We start from the raw sequence: 21,256 nt of genomic DNA on the forward strand, positions 1-21,256 counted from the left end.
TATTTACCAACCTATTGTTTCATATTATGTAACATTTGTGTGTGCTTTTCTATTTCTAATATGGACAAAAAAAAACTTATGACTGAAACATGTGTGATTTTCTAATATGAAAAACAACAACAATAACTGAAACATACCGCCACAGTCAACGTACCCCGTCGTTCTTGACCCTGCCTAAACTCAACCTCTCTCGCCTCTCCCCCACCAAGAACATTCTGCACCCCTTATCCCGTCTCAGTCCACGCCTCAAACGCAAGTTCAACCCGGACAATCCCGAGAGTACCGGCAAGGTTAAGTCTAAAGGACAATCCAGTCCTGTCGATCTGAGAAAGCAAAGCTCCGACTCGAGTGAGGTCAAACTGGATTCGGACGAACCAGACTTCAACTACTCCATGAACATCCTCCTCCAGCAGGAAGATGGACGGAAGCATTCACACTCCCGCAAAGGTCGCTTTATGAAGGCAATCACCTCCATCCCGCGGTCCTCACGCAAGATATACAAGAAGTTCTCCAGTTCAGACGATAACGTGTCGCTCGCCTCCAAGATATCCATTGAGACGACCGAGGCCATGTTGAGTCACGTGATTGAAGATGGAGAGGATAGCGTTACGGTGGATGATAGCTTTGAAATATCCTCTTCCTCCTCTTCCACTACATCCTCTAGCTCCTACTCTTCCTCTACCCTGCCCACGTTCGAGCCCATCATCTACAACTATGAGCCTGTGGTGGACTTGTCCAACATCAAATACTTCCCGCGTCGGAACTCGGACTTTTCCGATCAAGTGAATTTGATACTGAGTGAGAAATATCCAGGTGACTCCTTGGTACTTTGGGCTGACATTTGGTTTTGGCTACAAGTTTTACGAGTGGAACCCCTTCGCACTCAACCTTTGCTTCGCACTCGACCTTTTTCCTTAGGAAAATTCAGGCTGGTATACTCCCTGTTTAAAGTCCCCAGCCAGATTAAGCTGGTCTACTACCTGTTTAACGTCTCCCAGCCACACATCTTGTTAGAAAACAATACTATTGCTTCTTTTTACCGCTTCAATCTACTGTAATTAGTTCAATATACTTGGCGTTTCTCGTTAAACTACAGTAATAAATTAATATTTGACTTTGTTCCAGGAAAGGCAAAGTTCCGGACCTGATCTTCGCCACGATAGATCCTCCAGACAATCTGCCCATCACAGGAAGCACCTGTTTTATCCAGGCCTTCGTATCCCGGAGTAAACGGGACTGCAAGGGAGAACTCAATGCTAAGGAGATATCAGATGGACTGCCATTCCTAGAATATGAACTGCACAGACAACTCATGAACAAGCTGCATGTCAAAGGCATGAATGCTTTGTTTGGCCTCAAAGTAAGTGAATAAATATGAGTTTGGTTATACTCGTAATGCTAAGGAGATATCAGATGGACTGCCATTCCTAGAATATGAACTGCACAGACAACTCATGAACAAGCTGCATGTCAAAGGCATGAGAGTTTAGAGTGTGTGAATTTCTTTGAACTTATTAGCAAAACTTTTGTACATATTATATCTGCTTCATAAAAGCCTATGCTTTCTTTTTGAGCTTGGCTTACTTTAACTCTACAAAATACTAATGCACCACCTACTTTCACCACTATTAAACAAAGCTAAAAGTTCTAATAACCTCTTCAGCGCCGATTTTTCAAGATCGATTTTTGAGCGATTTCGCCTGCGGCGCAAATAAAGTCGACGAAGTGCAGAGTGTATGAATTTCTTTGATCTCATTAGCAATACTTTTGTACATATTGTATCTGCTTCATAAAAGCCTATGCTTTCTTTTTGAGCTTGGCTTACTTTAACTCTACAAAAAACTAATGCACCACCTACTTTCACCACTAACCGAAGCTAAAAGTTCTAATAACCTCTTCAGCGCCGATTTTTCAAGATCGATTTTTGAGCGATTTCGCCTGCGGCGCAAATAAAGTCGACGCGTGAGTCGTCTTCGCGCAGACTTTTGCAATTTTTTGAGTGCCAGCATTCTTCTTCTTCGCCTTTTCCCGTGTACAGACGGGGTTGGCGTTTTTCGTCAGCCTCTCAATCAGCCCTGGGGTGATTGCTTTGGGCTGACATTTGGTTTTGGCTACAAAAGTTTAAACTCAATTTGTGGCCCCGGGGGGTGAGTCTCATATTTGCACTTCCTGGGTCCCCTTTGCAGGTGTGGAGATCCCGTGTGCCCAGTACAACCTCCGTGAACAAGCATTTCCAACGCCTCCTCCAGACCATGTACTACAAGCTGCGTCGTATGACCCCTTGCGCTATAGCCAAGCTTAGCTTTCATATAGATATCCCCGAGCCTGAAGAAGTACAACTGTCCGTAGTAGGTAAGAAAATAAGGGGTACATATTTTTTTTTTTTTTTTGCCTGACTCTATTGAATTTTTAGTGTAACCGGAGCTATGACTTTTTAGGTTTTCAATAGATAAGTTGCCCTTACTTAGGTGAGGTTTTAAATTTGAAGAGCCGAAGAAATGAGAAACTAGGGAAATTTTCTTTTTCTTATAAGACTTCAAGATCTCGGTATAAATCGATTCGAAAAATACCGGTAAATCTTGTATCTTGACGTCACAACACACGCCCTCGTGCACGATGACGTCACATCAAATGTACCGAGCCAAGCTCGGAGAAACTAGGGAATTTTTCTTTTTCTTATAAGACTTCAAGATCTCGGTATAAATCGGTTAGAAAAATACCGGTAAATCTTGTATCTTGACGTCACAACACACGCCCTCGTGCACGATGACGTCACATCAAATGTACCGAGCCAAGCTCCCTTGCAGGCAACACAATGTGTAATGTATTAGTGCGCATGCGTTTCTGCGCATTTCTTATTTACTGACGTCACAACTCTTTGAATTTTTTCATTAGAACCGCAAATAAAAATTGAATTTTCTACCTTCAAGTTACTTTTTCGGTGTTTTGATTTTTCACAACTTTTTACGTAGGAATCGACCTTTTCTTAATTTTTACCCAAATGTAACAGTTCTATTATGAGAGTTATTTCAACACTTTGTTGTTTGTTGACAGGAATGGCGTTGGGATTAGGTGAAGTAGACAAGACTGCAAAGACCTATCGTAGAAGACTTCTGTCATCTCATAGCAAAGAACTGACCAAAGGTAAGTGATCAATCTTTACTCCGTACACAAAAAGCCCACTTTGAGGCTTAGGTGGGGTGTAAAGATCGTGGAACATACCACAGGATCAAATTGATCCATGCAAATATGTGAATGATGAGGGCTCTGTGACACTGTGACAATGGAGGTCTTAACGTCACGAAATCGAAGAGAGGAGGACAGGACAGTAGAAAGGCGACTGTTCCGAGAACGAGCCTCTTACCTGTTAAGGATGAAGATCGCCCTGGGCGGGAATCGAACCCACAACCTAGTGAGATCGTCGTAGTACCTTCTAAAAGACCTGAGGAACTTTGCTGTCCCAAGGTAAAAACTACCTTAACTACCTTCTAAGCTGGTATTTATTTGATTTTAAAAAGGGAAGGAAATAGGTTCTTTCCCAAGGAGTTAAAAATGCTTTCTTTTTTACTTACAGCTAGCGTCATCCCTCAAGGCTACACTGCCCAGATAATTCACGGCTTCGTAGAAGAATTAGTCGTAAGTGATGATCCGGAATATCAATGGATTGAGAAGATACGAACTCCACGTGCCTCCAATGAGGCAAGACAGACGACGTTCTTCAAGCTGTCCGGAGAAGTGCAGAGGAAGATTGGACTCAAAGTATTGGAGCTTGGAGGCAACTGTGTCATTGGGTAAGTGTAGATGTTGACTCTGATGTGAATACCCTGTTTATACTGCCAGCATAGGACTGAAAAGTCCTTTTACTCTCGCAGTCTAAACAAGGTCTTATAGATTTGATGATAAATCATAGTAGACATGTTTTTTTTTATTTATTTTTTAAGAGGTTTTCTACTTTGCAATCTGCCTTTGTAGGTCAGTGGTCAAGTGCTTGCCTGCTAATCAGGAAGTTATGGGTTTAATTTCCCACCAGGGCATATAATATTTTCCTTAACAGTAGCTTACTGCTGGGCTAAAAAGACTCTTTGGTCTCATTAAACACCTATACTTAAATTTCATCTGAAACTATTTGCTTTATTGTTTGTTTAATTTTTTACTTTCTATTATTTTTTTAGCCTAAGCTGACAATATAAATGAGATAATAAAAACCTTTTACCTAAAGGGCATAAATTTTCCCGTTAATAATTTTTTAACCTAAAAAAAAGCCCAGCGGTAATGCGTTTGCTTGTCAATGTCCCGGGTTCGAATTCCGCCATTGACAAAAGTTTGTATTTTTTTTTTTAAATTGATTTTTCAACGGATTTACTTTCTGCTGTTCTCGTGTTGACCCAGCACCTAAAAATAAGCCTCCTTTTTCTCTATCTGTTGTATTAAATTACATTACGAAGTGAGAAATCTACAGTGCGAATTTTTTTTGGATGCCTCTGGAACGGTGCTTTCGTTACCTACATAGAGCTTAAAAAAAAACAGAGAGCATAATATTTAAAGCATAACTTTTCTTGTTGAGTTTTGGCAACATCGCACTGCCGGGATGAGGAACTAGTTGGAGGGGAAAGAGGAGAAGTCCCATTGCACAGTGGCGAAGCCGAAGTGCTGATCTGCTGATTTTGGATTTTTTTTTTATCTTGAATCTTGATAAGAAATAAATTTTAACTTTAAACATTTTGTGAAATTGTAAATGATTTTTTTTTAGAATTTCCCTGTGTCTTATATGAAAGTTCACCTATTAATTGACAGAGAATGTGCCACCAAATCCGCATTTTAAAACCATTTACGAACATTTGCTTGTAAAATGATCCGTTTTGGCAACATCGCACTGTCGGGGTGAGGAACTAGTTGGAGGGGAAAGAGGAGAAGTCCCATTGCACAGTGGCGACTGGCGACTGGCGAAGCCGCGAAGCGCGAAGCCGAAGTGCTGAATGCTGATCTGCTGGTTTTGATTTTGGACTTTTTAATCTTGAATCTTGATAAGAAATAAATTTTAACTTTAAACATTTTGTGAAATTGTAAATGATTTTTTTTTAGAATTCCCCTGTGTCTTAAATGAAAGTTCACCTATTAATTGACAGAGAATGTGCCACCAAATCCGCATTTTAAAACCATTTACGAACATTTGCTTGTAAAATGATCCTGTGTTTGTAAAACTCTACCACATCAAATACCAATACCAACAAACTGTAGGTATGCCTGTAAGTACCCAATGCACATTTTATTTTTAGTTCAAAGATAAACTTCAACGTTTCTTCATATCATCTATTTTATGTCCACTGAATGCTGAATGGTTTTGGCTGTTTCTCACTGTATCTGTGTTAATTTTCCTTGGCCCTTGTCCAAAAATCTTTTCCATCCATTTTTTCTTCAAAAAATGTATTTTTGCACATTTTGGATATAAATTCTTGTGTGTGACTTACTCCCTTCTTGTTTGTTATGCCTGTAACCTGTAAGTACCCAATGCACATTTTATTTTTAGTTCAAAGATAAACGTTCAACGTTTCTTCATATCATCTATTTTATGTCCACTGAATGGTTTTGGCTGTTTTCTCACTGTATCTGTGTTAATTTTCCTTGGCCCTTGTCCAAAAATCTTTTCCATCCATTTTTTTTTTCTTCAAAAAATGTATTTTTGCACATTTTGGATATAAATTCTTGTGTGTGACTTACTCCCTCCTTGTTTGTTAACATCTTACAGTTGCCTCAATCTAATCTTGATTCACAGAATATGACAAAATAGGCCAAGTAAAGGTATGCATGACTTGAGAGTTCAAATTGTGTTTCACATAACATAGTTGCGATTGGTACCTTCTAACTATGTGTTTTTGGTTTTTTACTTGAAGGGGTATGAATTATTAACAGACCATGTAAGTGTGACAATATTTTAGCCAATGAAATTGAGGTTTAATTTAATGATACCCGTTAATGAACTTTTAATTACTTAATTAGCCAATCACACAATACTTTGTGTCCAATTTTACATCATCCTCAAACAGCCCATATTACCAGGTATTCTTGTTGAATGGCTTAAAAATAATAAATAGGTATATTCTTTATTGCAGGAACTCTAATTTTTAGCCAGAATGCCAGGAAAAGTGAAAGTCAAGATTCTGTCCGGCAGGAATTATTCTTTATTGCAGGAACTCTAATTTTTAGCCAGAATGCCAGGAAAAGTGAAAGTCAAGATTCTGTCCGGCAGGAATCTTCCTGTGAAGATATCCATTGAGACAACCGAGGCCATGTTGAGTCACGTGATTGAAGATGGAGAAGATAGTGTCACGGTGGATGATAGCTTTGAAATATCCTCTTCCTCCTCTTCCACTACATCCTCTAGCTCCTCCTCTTCCTCTACCTTGCCCACGTTCGAGCCCATCATCTACAATTATGAGCCTGTGGTGGACTTGTCTAACATCAAATACTTCCCGCGTCGGAACTCGGACTTTTCCGATCAAGTGAATTTGATACTGAGTGAGAAATATCCAGGTGACTCCTTGGAACAGATTGATCAGAAGCGAGAACAGGAAGAGCAGAAGAGACGGAGGAGGGAGGAGGAGAGGGAGAAATTGATTGAGGAGAAGACGAGATTTGACTATCGCGTGTGTGAGGGGACACAGAGGGACAATGGAGATAAAGGCTTTGCGTACAGAGGGAACGAAGATAAAAGTTCTCCCTTCTTGTTTGTTAACATCTTACAGTTGCCTCAATCTAATCTTGATTCACGGAATATGACAAAATAGGCCAAGTATAGGTATGCATGACTTGAGAGTTCAAATTGTGTTTCACATAACATATAGTTGCGATTGGTACCTTCTAATTATGTGTTTTTGATTTTTACTTGAAGGGTGGTTATGAATTATTAATGGACCATGTAAGTGTGAAATTATTTTGGCCAAGAAGTTTAAATTCATATTTGTAATGAACTTTTTTACTTCATCATCCAAGAATATGTGTGTCCAATTTCACACCATCCCTCAAAACATTCCATATTATCAGGTATTCTTGTTGAATGGCCTAAAAAATAATAAGTAGGTATATTCTTTATTGCAGGAACTCTAATTTTTAGCCAGAATGCCAGGAAAAGTGAAAGTCAAGATTCTGTCCGGCAGGAATCTTCCTGTGATGGACAGATCAAGTGACACAACCGATGCTTATGTTGAAGTCAAACTTGGGAATACAACTTTCAAAACAGATGTGTGCAGGAAATCTCTGAATCCTCAGTGGAATTCTGAATGGTACAGATTTGAGGTAAGGAGGAGGAGGAGGAGGAGGAGGAGGAGGAAAAATGATAAAAAAGGAGAAGAATGGCTTAGCTCTCAGTCTTCTCTACCTATCCCCATGATCTCTGTATCATTGATAGAAGCATTTCAAGGGTTACTGGCAGGAATCTTCCTGTGATGGACAGATCAAGTGACACAACTGATGCATATGTTGAAGTCAAACTTGGGAATACAACTTTCAAAACAGATGTGTGCAGGAAATCTCTGAACCCTCAGTGGAATTCTGAATGGTACAGATTTGAGGTAAGTCTAGATTAAACTGAGGATAATTGAATTGGATTACATGGATTCTGTGGTAATGTTCTTGTCTGTGATCTAGAAGGTTGCAGGTTCAATGTACAATAACTCATCTGTTGACCCAGCCTTTGTTTGGAGTAGGTGCCATGTATTTTCCCAACCATATACCCTTAAAGTGCAGTAAACAAAAACTTCATCAAACTTAAGCATTGTTGTAGTATTTAAAAAAAAGCTCAACTTCATTTTTTTAGAAGAAGAAGAAGAAGAGGAGGAAAAATGATAAAAAAAAGGAGAAGAATGGCTTAGCTCTCAGTCTTCTCTACCTATCCCCATGATCTCTGTATCATTGATAGAAGCATTTCAAGGGTTACTTACTTAAACTCAGTCATATCTTTTCTATTTATTCCATGTTAACAGTTGGATGATGCTGAACTCCAAGATGAGCCACTCCAAATCAGAATCATGGACCATGATACATATTCTGCCAATGATGCCATCGGGAAGGTGTACATTGATTTGAACCCACTGCTAACACGGGGAGACCAAGGATTTGTGTCCAGATTAAACGGAGCCAAATGCGTTTTTAGGGACATAGCGAGTAACCCCTCCGACAGTATCGAAGTTAAACCCGAGTGTAAACCCGCGGATCTAAATCAGGGAAGTCCCAAGACAAGAAAAGTGTCTATGTTCGAAGGGAATCTGTTGGAACCCAACAGGGATAACGCCTCAGGACGACGCTACTTCAGAGAAAACGGAGCCAAAGGCGTTGCCAGGGACATAGCGAGTAACCCCTCCGACAGTATCGAAGTTAAACCCGAGTGTAAACCCGCGCCAGAGAAAACGGAGCCAAAGGCGTTGCCAGGGACATAGCGAGTAACCCCTCCGACAGTATCGAAGTTAAACCCGAGTGTAAACCCGCGGATCTAAACCAGGGAAGTCCCAAGACAAGAAAAGTGTCTATGTTCGAAGGGAATCTGTTGGAACCCAACAGGGATAACGCCTCAGGACGACGCTACTTACACGAACCTGAAGAATTTAGTAGAAAACTTGTTGGAGATGCGAGTATACAAGACATTTGTCATGAGGAGATGAAACAAGTTCATGCCATAGATACACAAGACACTTGTCATGAGGAGATGAAGCAAGTTCATGCCGTAGACACACAAGACACTTGTCATGAGGAGATGAAGAAAGTTCATGTAATTTTATTATCTATTTCTCTTAAGTACAACTTCAAACTTGCCTCTTGTTTGTGAAAATTCTTTATAAATAATAAAAGTACCCATAAGTTAGGTCATTTGAGGAAAGGTCCTGCTACTGTGGCATTTTAAGGTACGAGTAGGAAGCTTGTAGTTTTGCTATGAGTTTCAGCCTTTTTCTATGACGCAAATGAAGTGGAAAAGGGAATTACTGAAAGTAAAATTGAGAAGGTAGAGGCTACCCCAACCTGTAGGGTAGAGATCAAAGTAGACAAAGTTACCACAGAAAGGAACGCGAAGGAAGAAAATAACAACTATGTCACGCAGCAGATCACTGAAAGTTTCAGTTTTCTAGATAGTCGAGGCACGCCTCCGATGTCAGAAATGGATCACATTGAATACAGTGAAGAACAGAAGAATAGCAAGGATAGTAAGAAAGGGGCGCGACCCTATTTGTCAAACAGAAACCGGATTGCGTACAAGGAAACCATTTTCACCCCGAAGATGGAGATGATCAGTTGGATGATGCTGAACTCCAAGACGAGCCACTCCAAATCAGAATCATGGACCATGATACATATTCTGCCAATGATGCCATCGGGAAGGTGTACATTGATTTGAACCCACTGCTGTTGCCCCAGTCAGCTGGATTGAATAGTGCCAAGAATTCCGATAGTCTGTCATCCATTACAAGTTCTTCGGGAGGTAATACTCTTCTTTCAAGTTCTATGCATTGAATACAGTGAAGATCAGAAGAATAGCAAGGATAGTAAGAAAGGGGCCCGACCCTATTTGTCAAACAGAAACCGGATTGCGTACAAGGAAACCATTTTCACCCCGAAGATGGAGATGATGCTGACTGTGACAGAGCTCAAGTTCTATTAACACTAAGTAAATAGGTATTAACACTTTGTGTGCTATTAACACAGGGGACACAAAAGGTTAATAAGGTGTGTCTATGTTACAATCTACCATTGCAAATAAAGTCATGATCAACCCCTTACCTACTGGGCAATCTGCCTTTGTAGGTCAGTGGTTGTTGTTGTTGTTGTTTTAGCGGCTTTAGCTTTCGCCCAATGGCGATAGCAGAATAAAGATATCTTTTTGTATCTGCTATACACCGGGGTAATGGTTCCTAGCTCTAGCCATGTTAAAGTGGCTGGCTCGTCCTGAACCGCAGTCAACTATCGTGAGGACTTGTGCTTGGTCTTTAGAAGCAGAGAGAACCCTTTGAGAACTGCCAGCTAGCTAGGCTGGTTAGGGTTAGCTGTTCTCTTCCCTGTTTATAGTCCCACAACCAGACGCTAGTCTACTCTCTGTTTAACGTCCCCAAGCCAGACACACGTCCCCTATCCAGGCAATGTCAGTGGTCAAGTGCTTGCCTGCTAATCAGGAGGTTATGGGTTTAATTTCCCATCAGGGCATGTAGTATTTTCCTTAACAGTAGCTCACTGCTGGGCTAAAAAGACTCTTTGGTCTCATTTAAACACCTCTAAATTTCATCTGAAACTGTTTGCTTTATTGTTTGTTTAATTTTTTACTTTCTATTATTTTTTTGGCCTTAGCTGACAATATAAATGAGATAACAAAAACCTTTTACATTAATAAAATAAATACAAATAAAAAACTTTTTACTTAAATGACTGTTTCATCAGGGTAAGGACATGATGATTTGTTTGAATTCCAGGCTCAGTTATGTCAGGATGGTTTCCAGTGTATGACACAATGCATGGGATCAGAGGAGAAGTCAATGTTATAGTCAAAGTGGATCTCGAGAAGAAGAAGAAGTATACTGGATGACGATGTTGGTATGAATATCTATGTACCTCAAGAAGGTAATAGTACACAAGAATATCCTTATAAGTGGATCTGTTCACTGATTTCAACAAATTTCGACAGTCCTCGTGTGGCGTACAATTTTTCAACTGTAAGTTTACCACCTGTTAAGGATGAAGATCACCCTGGGCGGGAATCGAACCCACAACCTAGTGAGATCGTCGTAGTACCTTCTAAAAAGACCTGAGGAAGTACTTTGCTGTCCCAGGGAAAAAAAAGTACCTTCTAAGCTGGTATTTGATTTTAAAAAGGGAAGGAAATAGGTTCTTTCCCAAGGAGTTCAAAATGCTTTCTTTCTTACTTACAGCTAGCGTCATCCCCCAAGGCTACACTGCCCAGGTAATTCACGGCTTCGTTGAAGAATTAGTCGTAAGTGATGATCCGGAATATCAATGGATTGAGAAGATACCGACGCTACTCTGATGTTTGTCAGCTATCTCCCCAGGCGCCAAACCAGGCTAATATGACGAGACGCCATTCATCATCTGATATAGGAGATCACAAGATAAGTTTCGAGAGTGTGTATGGACGGAGACTATCAGACCTGCCTGACTTGGTGATGGTGAAGATGAGCGAGAAGAAACGCGTGCCCAAGAATGAAGAACCCAAGGCGAAACCAGCTGAAAAGCCTGCAAATGAAGTGGAAAAGGGAATTACTGAAAGTAAAATTGAGAAGGTAGAGGCTACCCCAACCTGTAGCGTAGAGATCAAAGTAGACAAAGTTACCACAGAAAGGAACGCGAAGGAAGAAAATAACAACTATGTCACGCAGCAGATCACTGAAAGTTCAAGTTCTATTAACATTTTGTATTAACCCTTTTCAAGTTCCATTAATTTGGTGTTGATGGTAATGGTAATAAGTTTACTTTTATTGGAGAAAATTAACATAAATAACAACTGATAGAGCAAAATATTAAAAGTACAAGTATTAAATGGAGGTACATTAATAGTTCTTCTTTGCTTGTCAATTGTTCATTCTTTTATTTAATGATAAGCATGATAAACCCAATGTGGCAGGGCACGGGTGGGGTTTAATAGATTAACACTTTGTGTGCCTAGCCCAAAACAACATCATCCAAAAGACCAAGGCACAAAATGTTGTCCCTCAATCAAAGAGACAGGGCACAGAAAAGGTGAAGGTGTGTCTATATTACAATCAACCACTGCAAATAAGGTCACAATCACCCCCTTGCCTACTTTGCAACCTGCCTTTGTAGGTCAGTGGTCAAGTGCTTGCCTGCTAATCAGGAGGTTATGGGTTTAATTTCCCACCAGGGCATGTAATATTTTCCTTAACAGTAGCTCACTGCTGGGCTAAAAAGACTCTTTGGTCTCATTTAAACACCTATAAATTTCATCTGAAACTGTTTGCTTTATTGTTTGTTTAATTTTTTACTTTCTATTATTTTTTTAGCCTTAGCTGACAATATAAATGAGATAATAAAAACCTTTTACATTAATAAAATAAATACAAATGAAAAAAACCTTTTACTTAAATGACTGATTCATCAGATAAAGGTCATGATAATTTGCTTGAATTTCAGGCTCAGTTATGTCAGGATGGTTTCCAGTGTATGACACAATGCATGGGATCAGAGGAGAAGTCAATGTTATAGTCAAAGTGGATCTCTTTGATTCCAGCAGCTCCCGCCAGGTATCGTTTGATCACGACACTTCGCATGATGATCTGGTATTGGAGAGTAGCAAAGAGGAAATCGAATTCACGGGATCACACTTCCTTGACCTGAAACCAAAGCTTTCTAAAAGCTACGAGAATCTGAGCAGTCTCAACGACGAAGATTTGAATTCGATTCCAGCAGCTCCCGCCAGGTGTCGTTTGATCACGACACTTCGCATGATGATCTGGTATTGGAGAGTAGCAAAGAGGAAATTGAATTCACGGGATCACACTTCCTTGACCTGAAACCAAAGCTTTCTAAAAGCTACGAGAATCTGAGCAGTCTCAACGACGAAGATTTGAGCCCGGAAAGGTCTTTCACCCTCGCAAATCTATCCGACGAAGGAGACAGTAAAGAGAAGAAGAACGAGGATCGATCCAAGAAGATAAACGTGCTGGAGAGTTTCCCTAGTCCTCCAGTGAAGACACATTACGGTGATCCAGTAGAAGTGTTTGGAAGAACACTGGAGAAACTTTCTGAAGAGGGAGAGTCTAAGAGTCCTTCATTATGTGAAGAAGATGCCAGAGTTCCATCTACTCTCGACAAAGAACCTGGAGATACCTACACGGAAGAGAATACCCACAATGATTCAAAAGATATGAACACTCAATGTGTTACAGAAAATGGTGATACAAACACGACAACCAATGGTAAGAACTTTCCAGAGCAGAGTTCAAATAGTCAAGGAGGAAACACGCAATCACATCAGAATAATGGTTTTGGTAACTCCTATTCAGGTAGTCAAGGGAATGGAGGAGATGATGGCGATGAGAATCCTAATAGAAATCACAAACCAATACCATTAGATAAACCGTACCTACACGGAAGAGAATACCCACAATGATTCAAAAGATATGAACACCCAATGTGTTACAGATAATGGTGACACAAACACGACAACCAATGGTAAGAACTTTCATGAGCAGAGTTCAAATAGTCAGGGAGAAAACACGCAATCACATCAGAATAATGGTTTTGGTCACTCCTATTCAGGTAGTCAAGGGAATGGAGGAGATGATGGCGATGAGACAGAGCAGAGTTCAAATAGTCAAGGAGAAAACACGCAATCACATCAGAATAATGGTTTTGGTCACTCCTATTCAGTTAGTCAAGGAAATGGAGGAGATGATGGCGATGAGAATCCTAATAGAAATCACAAACCAATACCATTAGATAAACCTGTAGATGATGAAGACGAAGAGGAAGAAGAGAAAGAAAAGACTCCACCTCTCTCGCGTATGTCACCCATAGTGTTTGGTGATGAGGAACCAAGTAATCTGGTCAACTTCTTATCCTATAACGTCACCAAGTCAGGAGGTCTCATAGGTGTGGACCGGTTTAATAGCTCTGATTCCCGGTTCCAAATGAGTCTCATGAGAATCGACGATGTTTCTCGATCCAATCCCAACTTATCATCCGACATGAAAGTGCGCTTGGCTCCTCGTGATAAATCCAGATCCATGTTTGATCTTGTGTTGGTTAGTAATGAACCTGACAGGAGTTCTGTAAAGAGCAGAAGAAGCTCCGTCAAGAAGACCAAATCATTTCGAAGACGGGAGAGTAAATCCGCAGAAAATATCACCAGGGTCGCTTCAGAAAGTAAGCTAACTCCAAAGCAACCAGTTCTTAGCGATGAAAACATACCGAAGAACGTCAAATCTATGGAGGACATTCGTAACCCACCTGTATCTTCATTTGGGAGGAAAGATTCTGTATTCGCTCGACGAAAAATTAGTTTGACAAAAAGTGATGATATGAATCGAAGGGAAAGCAGATCGAATGGAAACCTCACGGAGAGTGTGGAGAACTTAGCTAGCACACTGCTTACGCGAAGAGGTTCCATTAATCTGAATAGAAAGAATTCCATCACAAGGAAAATGAGCTTGAGTGGAAATAAGCCGAGAGAAGAACGGGAATCCTATGAAAATGTGTCGGGAGGTGTTCTGATGAGACGTGATTCCGTGAAAAGATTTCCTGATGTGAAACTCAACAAACAAAACTTACAGGGTAATGAGTTGGACAGGAAACATAGTCAGTCCTCTGAGAGTATAACACCCTATACGTTTAGAAGAGATCCATTTGAAGACAGAATTATGAGCAGAAGTTGTTCCGTGACAAGTGTCAGTGAATATCGGGAGACCTTGAGGAAACTACTGAAATCACAAGAGTCTATCGAAGAAATCAATGAAACAGATTCAGCTGTGAATAGAACAAACGGAGACAAGCACTTGGAGAGTAAATCCCTTGTCAATATTACCGAACAAGTAGAAGGGGATGAAAATAAGAACAAAAGTGAGTCCAATATTCACAAGATGATCGCTGTTCCTAAACCAACTTCCATTTTGAAAAACAAAATTGATTTTGTACCAATCCCGGCTGATACTGAGAAGTCAAAAGACAACAAGGATCAGAATCAGAATAAAGCGAAAAGCTTTTTTGGTGAGGACATTGATTTGGTTTCCATTGAGTCGGATGCCAAATCAAAACCGGAATCAAGCCCAGCGAATGCCCCATACTCTCGCATTATTGCAAACAGAGAAGATCCTTTAGAAAGTAGATATTCTCACATCATTGCCAATAGAATCATCGTCAAGCCTAAACAACCGCCACCAGACACGAAAATACAAAACGGTAAAGATTTGCACAGAAGATGCCCTCCTACACAACACTTGAGATCAAATGATTATCTGGTACAAAAGGATTTCACCGCTCCTGTAAAGCTTCAAAATATTGATTTTATAAACCCGAGAGAATCCTCAGTAGATAGTTCTATTTACGGTAACGACAGTCCTGTTTTAAAGTTCACTGATTTCAAAACCAATGATTCAGTTATGAAGAGGAATCCTCAGTAGATAGTTCTATTTACGGTAACGACAGTCCTGTTTTAAAGTTCACTGATTTCAAAACCAATGATTCAGTTATGAAGACAGTTCTATTTACGGTAACGACAGTCCTGTTTTAAAGTTCACTGATTTCAAAACCAATGATTCAGTTATGAAGAAGCTTCTGTCTGATTTAGTTCTATTTACGGTAACGACAGTCCTATTTTAAAGTTCACTGATTTCAAAACCAATGATTCAGTTATGAAGAAGCTTCTGTCTGATTCAAAAACAAAAGCTGAAAAGGAGAGCAACCTTGTTTTTGGTGAATCCAGTGGTACAGATGAAGATTTGATATTAGCTGTTTCTAAATTTATTGATGCCGAAATAAAAGCCACTCTTTTGCAAAGGTGTGATGAAGGTGACTCACCCTTAACTGTATCTGTTCCAAGCGGTGAGTCGAAATTTATTAAACTTCAAAATTTCACGGCAAAATTCATTGAGACAGAAAGAGAAGTGTGTGCTACGCAACGAGTTGAAGGACATGATAGAAAGAAAAAGTCGGTTCTTATTATAAAAAGCACAGAACCAAAATGTAGTACTATCGAAAACACTTTCATAATCAGCACAGAGCCAAAAGATGATGCTATATTGACATCCAAGTTTATTCACAAAGAAAAAGAACATTCCACAGCTCTGCGTCCACGGAAATCTAGAACACCTGAATATGTGGATACTGCAATTCCAAAATCATCTTCCCAAAAGAGTACAGCAGATTTTATAGAACGAGAAAGAGTTTTTAGCGCTTTCCAACAGCCTCATCTTATTTTGTGCAAGAAAGTCGGTGGTAAAGTTAGTACACCTGCCCCTATTACTGACGGACTGAAGACAGAATCTAAAATCAAAGAGGATCTTGAGAGAACTTCTAAATTTTTACAAATAGAGAGACAATTTTGTGCTTTCCAGCAACAAGCTCTTGTGAAACTAGTACGCAGAAGTATTGATTCAATCAAATTAGAAAATGAAATTTTAAAGCAAGCTCTGATTTTTACAGAGAAATTTATTCAACATGAAAGAAGATCCATTGCTAGAGAATGGACAGATCCAGTTGATTCTAATAAACTTTTCAAAAGTCAACGTGACACTGAAGAAGTAATGAGCACTCACAAGAAGAAAAGTCCCTCAAAGGAAAAAGAAAAGCATTCTCAAGGGAAGAAGAAGTGTGTTCCAAGCCAAGAAGAGATTGATATGATTGTGAAGAGACAATCCTATGACTTTGCCTTGTCCAAGATGAATATGACTGGAGTCATTCCTAATATCACGACAGATCCAGTTGATTCTAATAAACTTTTCAAAAGTCAACATGACACTAAAGAACTAATGAGCTCTCACAAGAAGAAAAGTCCCTCAAAGGAAAAAGAAAAGCATTCTCAAGGGAAGAAGAAGTGTGTTCCAAGTCAAGAAGAGATTGATATGATTGTGAAGAGACAATCCTATGACTTTGCCTTGTCCAAGATGAATATGACTGGAGTCATTCCTAATATCACCGCATACAAAGCTCCTCAACCACATAAAGATAGCCGAAGTGAAAGTTCCGAACCGAATTATGCCTACATCATTTCACAGTCAAATTTAAATTATTACACTCACCAACAAGATCAAATAAAGCAATTCAAAAATGAGCGAAATAGACTAAGCAAGGAAGAAGTTTTAGTTGAAGAATGTGTGAAAACTAGTTCTGACGATCCAAATAAAGCAGATAGCTTGAGTCAAATGAAGCCTGATGAAATGAAAAATATCCAAAACATAGAAGAGGCTGCTCAGTTTTCCTCCGTGTTCATAAATCCTGTAAATGTGTTTTTTCGTGTCACTATGAATCCTTACTATGTTTCTTTACTGGTTTTTTTCTTTACTTTCAATATTTCTCTAATTTCTATGTGTTTTTCAAGCCCGCCTTCAATAAGAAACTTCTCACTTGCATTTCCCACTTCGCAAAAGCTCTGACGTAAAATTACAGTAGAAAAACCTTTAAAAAAAAACATTATAAAACCATTATTCTTAAGGTTGTTGTGACGTCAGAACTTTGCGAAATGTGAAGTACAAAGTTCTAAATTTGCCTTCAGGAATGCAGCCTAGGGCCGGCTCAAGGTATGGGCGAATTGGGCAACCACCCAGGCAAATTATCTTGAGCCGATGGTTTTTTCTTTACTTTCAATATTTCTCTAATTTCTATGTGGTTTTCAAGCCCGCCTTCAATAAGAAACTTCTCACTTGCATTTCCCACTTCGCAAAAGCTCTGACGTAAAATTACAGTAGAAAAACCTTAAATAGAAATGGAACCTGTGAAACATTTCCGGGTGAAAAACGTCCCCCTTGTGAAGATTCTATTGAAGAATCTGAATCCACCATTGTCAATTTCTTTTCAGCATCCAGAGAAACCGTTAGAAGTCGTTTGACTGGACACTCTGATGACTTTAGTGATTTTGCTGAAAGTGTCGAGTCAGGACTAGCCGAACCATGTGACTCCTTACCTGAGCCACCTGAAAAACATGAACCTTGTTTTCAATCTCTCTTTGTGTTTATGTATGTCTCTTACATACATACATTTCTTGTACTTCTAGATGTTGGCCTGCTTCTATCATGTTTCTTCTGTGTGCTTGACTTGTTTCTCCTTCATTTGTTTCTTCCTTGTAAAGGTCTCGCTGATATTAACCCCTTCTGTGTGAAAGTCCACCTTGGCGCACCTCACCAATAAATAGGGACAGTTGGACCACCTCTCTGTGACCAAGTGGTTCACTGACCGAAGGTGCTGGGTTAAAATCCCAGCAGGGACGGAAATTTTGGTGCGCCAATGTATAGACTTTTATCAAACTTTACGGAGCTTCATTATAGACGAGAAAATAAAGAGGAACTTTGGGGGAAATTCTAGGGAGCCAAGGGCACGAAACACCTGTTACATACTGTCCCAAAGATTGCCACCGATCTGAAGGAGATTTTATCAGACAGTATAGATCACTCTGTAAAGTTTGTCCTATTTTAACGGCCACCCTTGGGCCATAGGTCATATTTATGGTAAGAAAACACTCAAAATCACTCGATATTCAATCCTCACTTGCTTAAGTGTTTTCATAAGTGTGAGTGTTTTCATAAGTGTTTTCTTATTTCTGTGAATATGTCCGCAATTTTTTCAGTTTCCTTCATCACGCACTCTGTTGTTTTTCGTCACCTATGTGTCCTATTTCTTCAATTTTATTATCTATTTCTCTTAAGTACAAACTTGCCTCTTGTTTTCAAAAATTCTTTATAAATAACAAAAGTACCTATAAGTTAGGTGATTTTAGGAAAAGTCCCGCTACTGTGGCATTTTAAGGTACGAGTAGGAAGCTTGTAGTTTTGACATTTTGCAATGAGTTTCAGCCTTTTTCTATGACACCTATGTTTTTGGTTTAGCTTACAAATTGAGGGATTGAAAGCTAAGGGTCGACTCATAAGCTCGTAATTTACCTTTTTTCCCCCAAGTGAAACTAATCTGTGTATCTAGGTACAGAGTTTCCACAGACCTCTCCCAACTCCAAACATTACCTTGCCTGTAAAATCTTACATGTTTCACCTTTTGGCGTACGTCATAATTTTGCCTCTATGTACATTGAAAAAGATCACATGTTTTTACATTCTGATGATATCAATATGAGTCGCAATGTGGTAAAAACAACATAAATCAGACATAAATTACATTTCACTATAGGGTCATTGGGAAAACTTGGAACATAAAAACACTTCTTGCTTTACTCTGTGTGTGTCGTTAGTATCCGGATGTTTGATCATCTGGCCAATCGCGTGCGGCTGGCTTTTCCCATCTCCACTCAGGCTGGGTGAGGCTAATGTGAGTAGGCGGGTGAAACCCCCCGTCACTAAAAATCTCAGGTGTATATCATCCCTTCACTGTCGAAAAAGAGCTTTGTCCCAAACTCAAACAGATGTCAGGAACTAATGGACTGTTCAAAAATTGGGATTTTGACGACCCCATTTGTTCAGGGACATTCATTGCCAACTTTTTGCTATTTTGTCACTTCAGTCTAGAAATATTCAACTTAAAAAAAAAAAAAAAACAAAAAATCGAATTCACTTTTCTCTCGACATAATTTTTTTGTTGCCAAATTTTTCTTTCGAGTTAAAAAATCACATGTTTTCTACATTGTAAATATACATGCTTCCTATTTCTTCTTGTTCTCTGGTTATTTCTTGTTGTTGTAGTATTGAGTCAGAATAAATTGCAAGCGGCTGCTTTGAAAATCCGACAAAAATTCATTTTATTTTTTAAAAGTACGCATTTTATTGTTTAAAAAAAAGTATCTAGCCACTTGAAAAAGTATGTAAGTTTTAAATATGTTTCTTATAATACAGCTTCGATATATATTTTTTTAAAATATGTAGGTAGTTATATGTAGGTATAATATTTTTATCGCTTTTCTTCTTGCTTGTGTTTAAATCGGTCTAAAATAGTTTATAGGGAACACGTTAATTTTATGTCCAAAAATAAATTTTCTTTATTTTAACAACAACATATTTGCATTTTATTTTCGTTCAGAAGATTCTCGTGTGTGTAAAAGAAGTAATTTTGGTATAACATCTTTTTACTTTCCATTACTATTTTAGTTCTTCTTCTGTTAAACCAACAATTGGTGCTAAATTGGTGGTTCAATAGTGTTGTTTTTTTTTTTTTTTTTTTACATAGGTAAAAAAGGCAAGTCGTTAAATAATTTAGCTAGTTTTAAGCACTTTTTTTCCTCTAGGTGTACATGTGTACATTATCTGTGTATCCAATTCTTCTTCTTTTTTACTTTTTTTTTATTGATCTTATTGTTTATTTTATGAATAGGTATTTTCATGTTGTGACTGCATTGTGTTTGTTCAAGCATTCTACTTCTAAACTATCTGTATAAAATGTGTAACTTAAATCTAAATGTGTAACAGGTCATTTACTTTGTGGTGATTTGTACAATTAAAAAATTAAAAACAAACCAATAAAATTTCTTCATCAATTGAAAAACTTCACATCTTGCGAAAATTCGGGTGAGTTATGTGTGATCCCGTGTATTTTTGTGTGTTTATTTCCTCTTCTTCCTTGCTCCCCCAAAATGTGTATTTCTCCTCGTTTTTGACCTCTTTCCTTCAATCTTTTATTTGTCTTTGAAATATGAAATTACTCACAGCTCACAGGCTGTTTTCAGAGTTTAATTTTTTTTACTGGGCAGACTGGACTCTATTTGTTTACTGTGTAACTTAAATCTAAATGTGTAACAGGTCATTTACTTTGTGGTGATTTGTACAATTAAAAACAAACGAATAAAATTTCTTCATCAATTGAAAAACTTCACATCTTGCAAAAATTCGGGTGAGTTATGTGTGATCCCGTGTATTTTTGTGTGTTTATTTCCTCATCTTCCTTGCTCCCCCAAAATGTGTATTTCTCCTCGTTTTTGACCTCTTTTCTTCAATCTTTTATTTGTCTTTGAAATATGAAATTACTCACAGCTCACAGGCTGTTTTCAGAGTTTAATTTTTTTTTCTTTTATCTGTCTTTGAAATATGAAATTACTCACAGCTCACAGGCTGTTTTCAGAGTTTAATTTTTTTTACTGGGCAGACTGGACTCTATTTGTTTTATTTGTTTGTCTTTATGTAGACTGTCAAACTATCGTTAATTTTGGTAATATTGGGGTGCCTGGTGTCATTGTATTTACGAATCAGCCTGAGGGAAAGGATGAAAAAACCCAGAAGAAGCAAGATACTTTATCTGGAAATGAGAACAAAGGTCTATAAATTCGGACTTTTTTTTTCTTTTTGATCTTATGATGACTTTAGGTAATGGAGTGAATGGATTCTTCATTTTGACAAAGGCCCAAATGTTCAGATTTTTTTCTTCCAATTTTCTTTCATTATAAAAAGTCTGCAAAGGTCCCTGATGCTTACCTGTTTTTTTTTTTTCTCTCAATTAAAAGCTTTTTATATTCTAAATTGTATCAAAACTTTCCCGATTCCACCTACAATAATCCCATTATGTCCCCCTCCAGGGAACAGTTTGGCGGGCAGTGGCGGTTCTTCAGGCGGTTTTGGGACGCGCAGTGTTTACCCCCCGCCCCCCCAAGTGAAACTAATCT

The 21,256-nt window shown here is 38.8% G+C and overlaps 1 protein-coding gene across 1 annotated transcript in view; it reads left to right on the top strand.

The window, feature by feature from the left end:
- Window positions 1–2,147: 2,147 nt before the first annotated feature.
- LOC113468255 (C2 domain-containing protein 5-like) overlaps window positions 2,148–21,256 on the top strand; it is a 43,841-nt gene continuing 24,732 nt past the window's right edge. Inside the window, exons 1-2 of the mRNA XM_026825022.1 lie at window positions 2,148–2,352; window positions 3,055–3,144. Of these exons, the coding sequence (XP_026680823.1) occupies window positions 2,253–2,352; window positions 3,055–3,144 (190 nt within the window). The 5' untranslated portion in view covers window positions 2,148–2,252. The remainder of the gene's footprint in view (window positions 2,353–3,054; window positions 3,145–21,256) is intronic.

This window comes from Diaphorina citri, unplaced genomic scaffold (assembly GCF_000475195.1).
Source record: "Diaphorina citri unplaced genomic scaffold, Diaci psyllid genome assembly version 1.1 scaffold682, whole genome shotgun sequence".
Lineage (NCBI taxonomy): Eukaryota > Metazoa > Arthropoda > Insecta > Hemiptera > Psyllidae > Diaphorina > Diaphorina citri.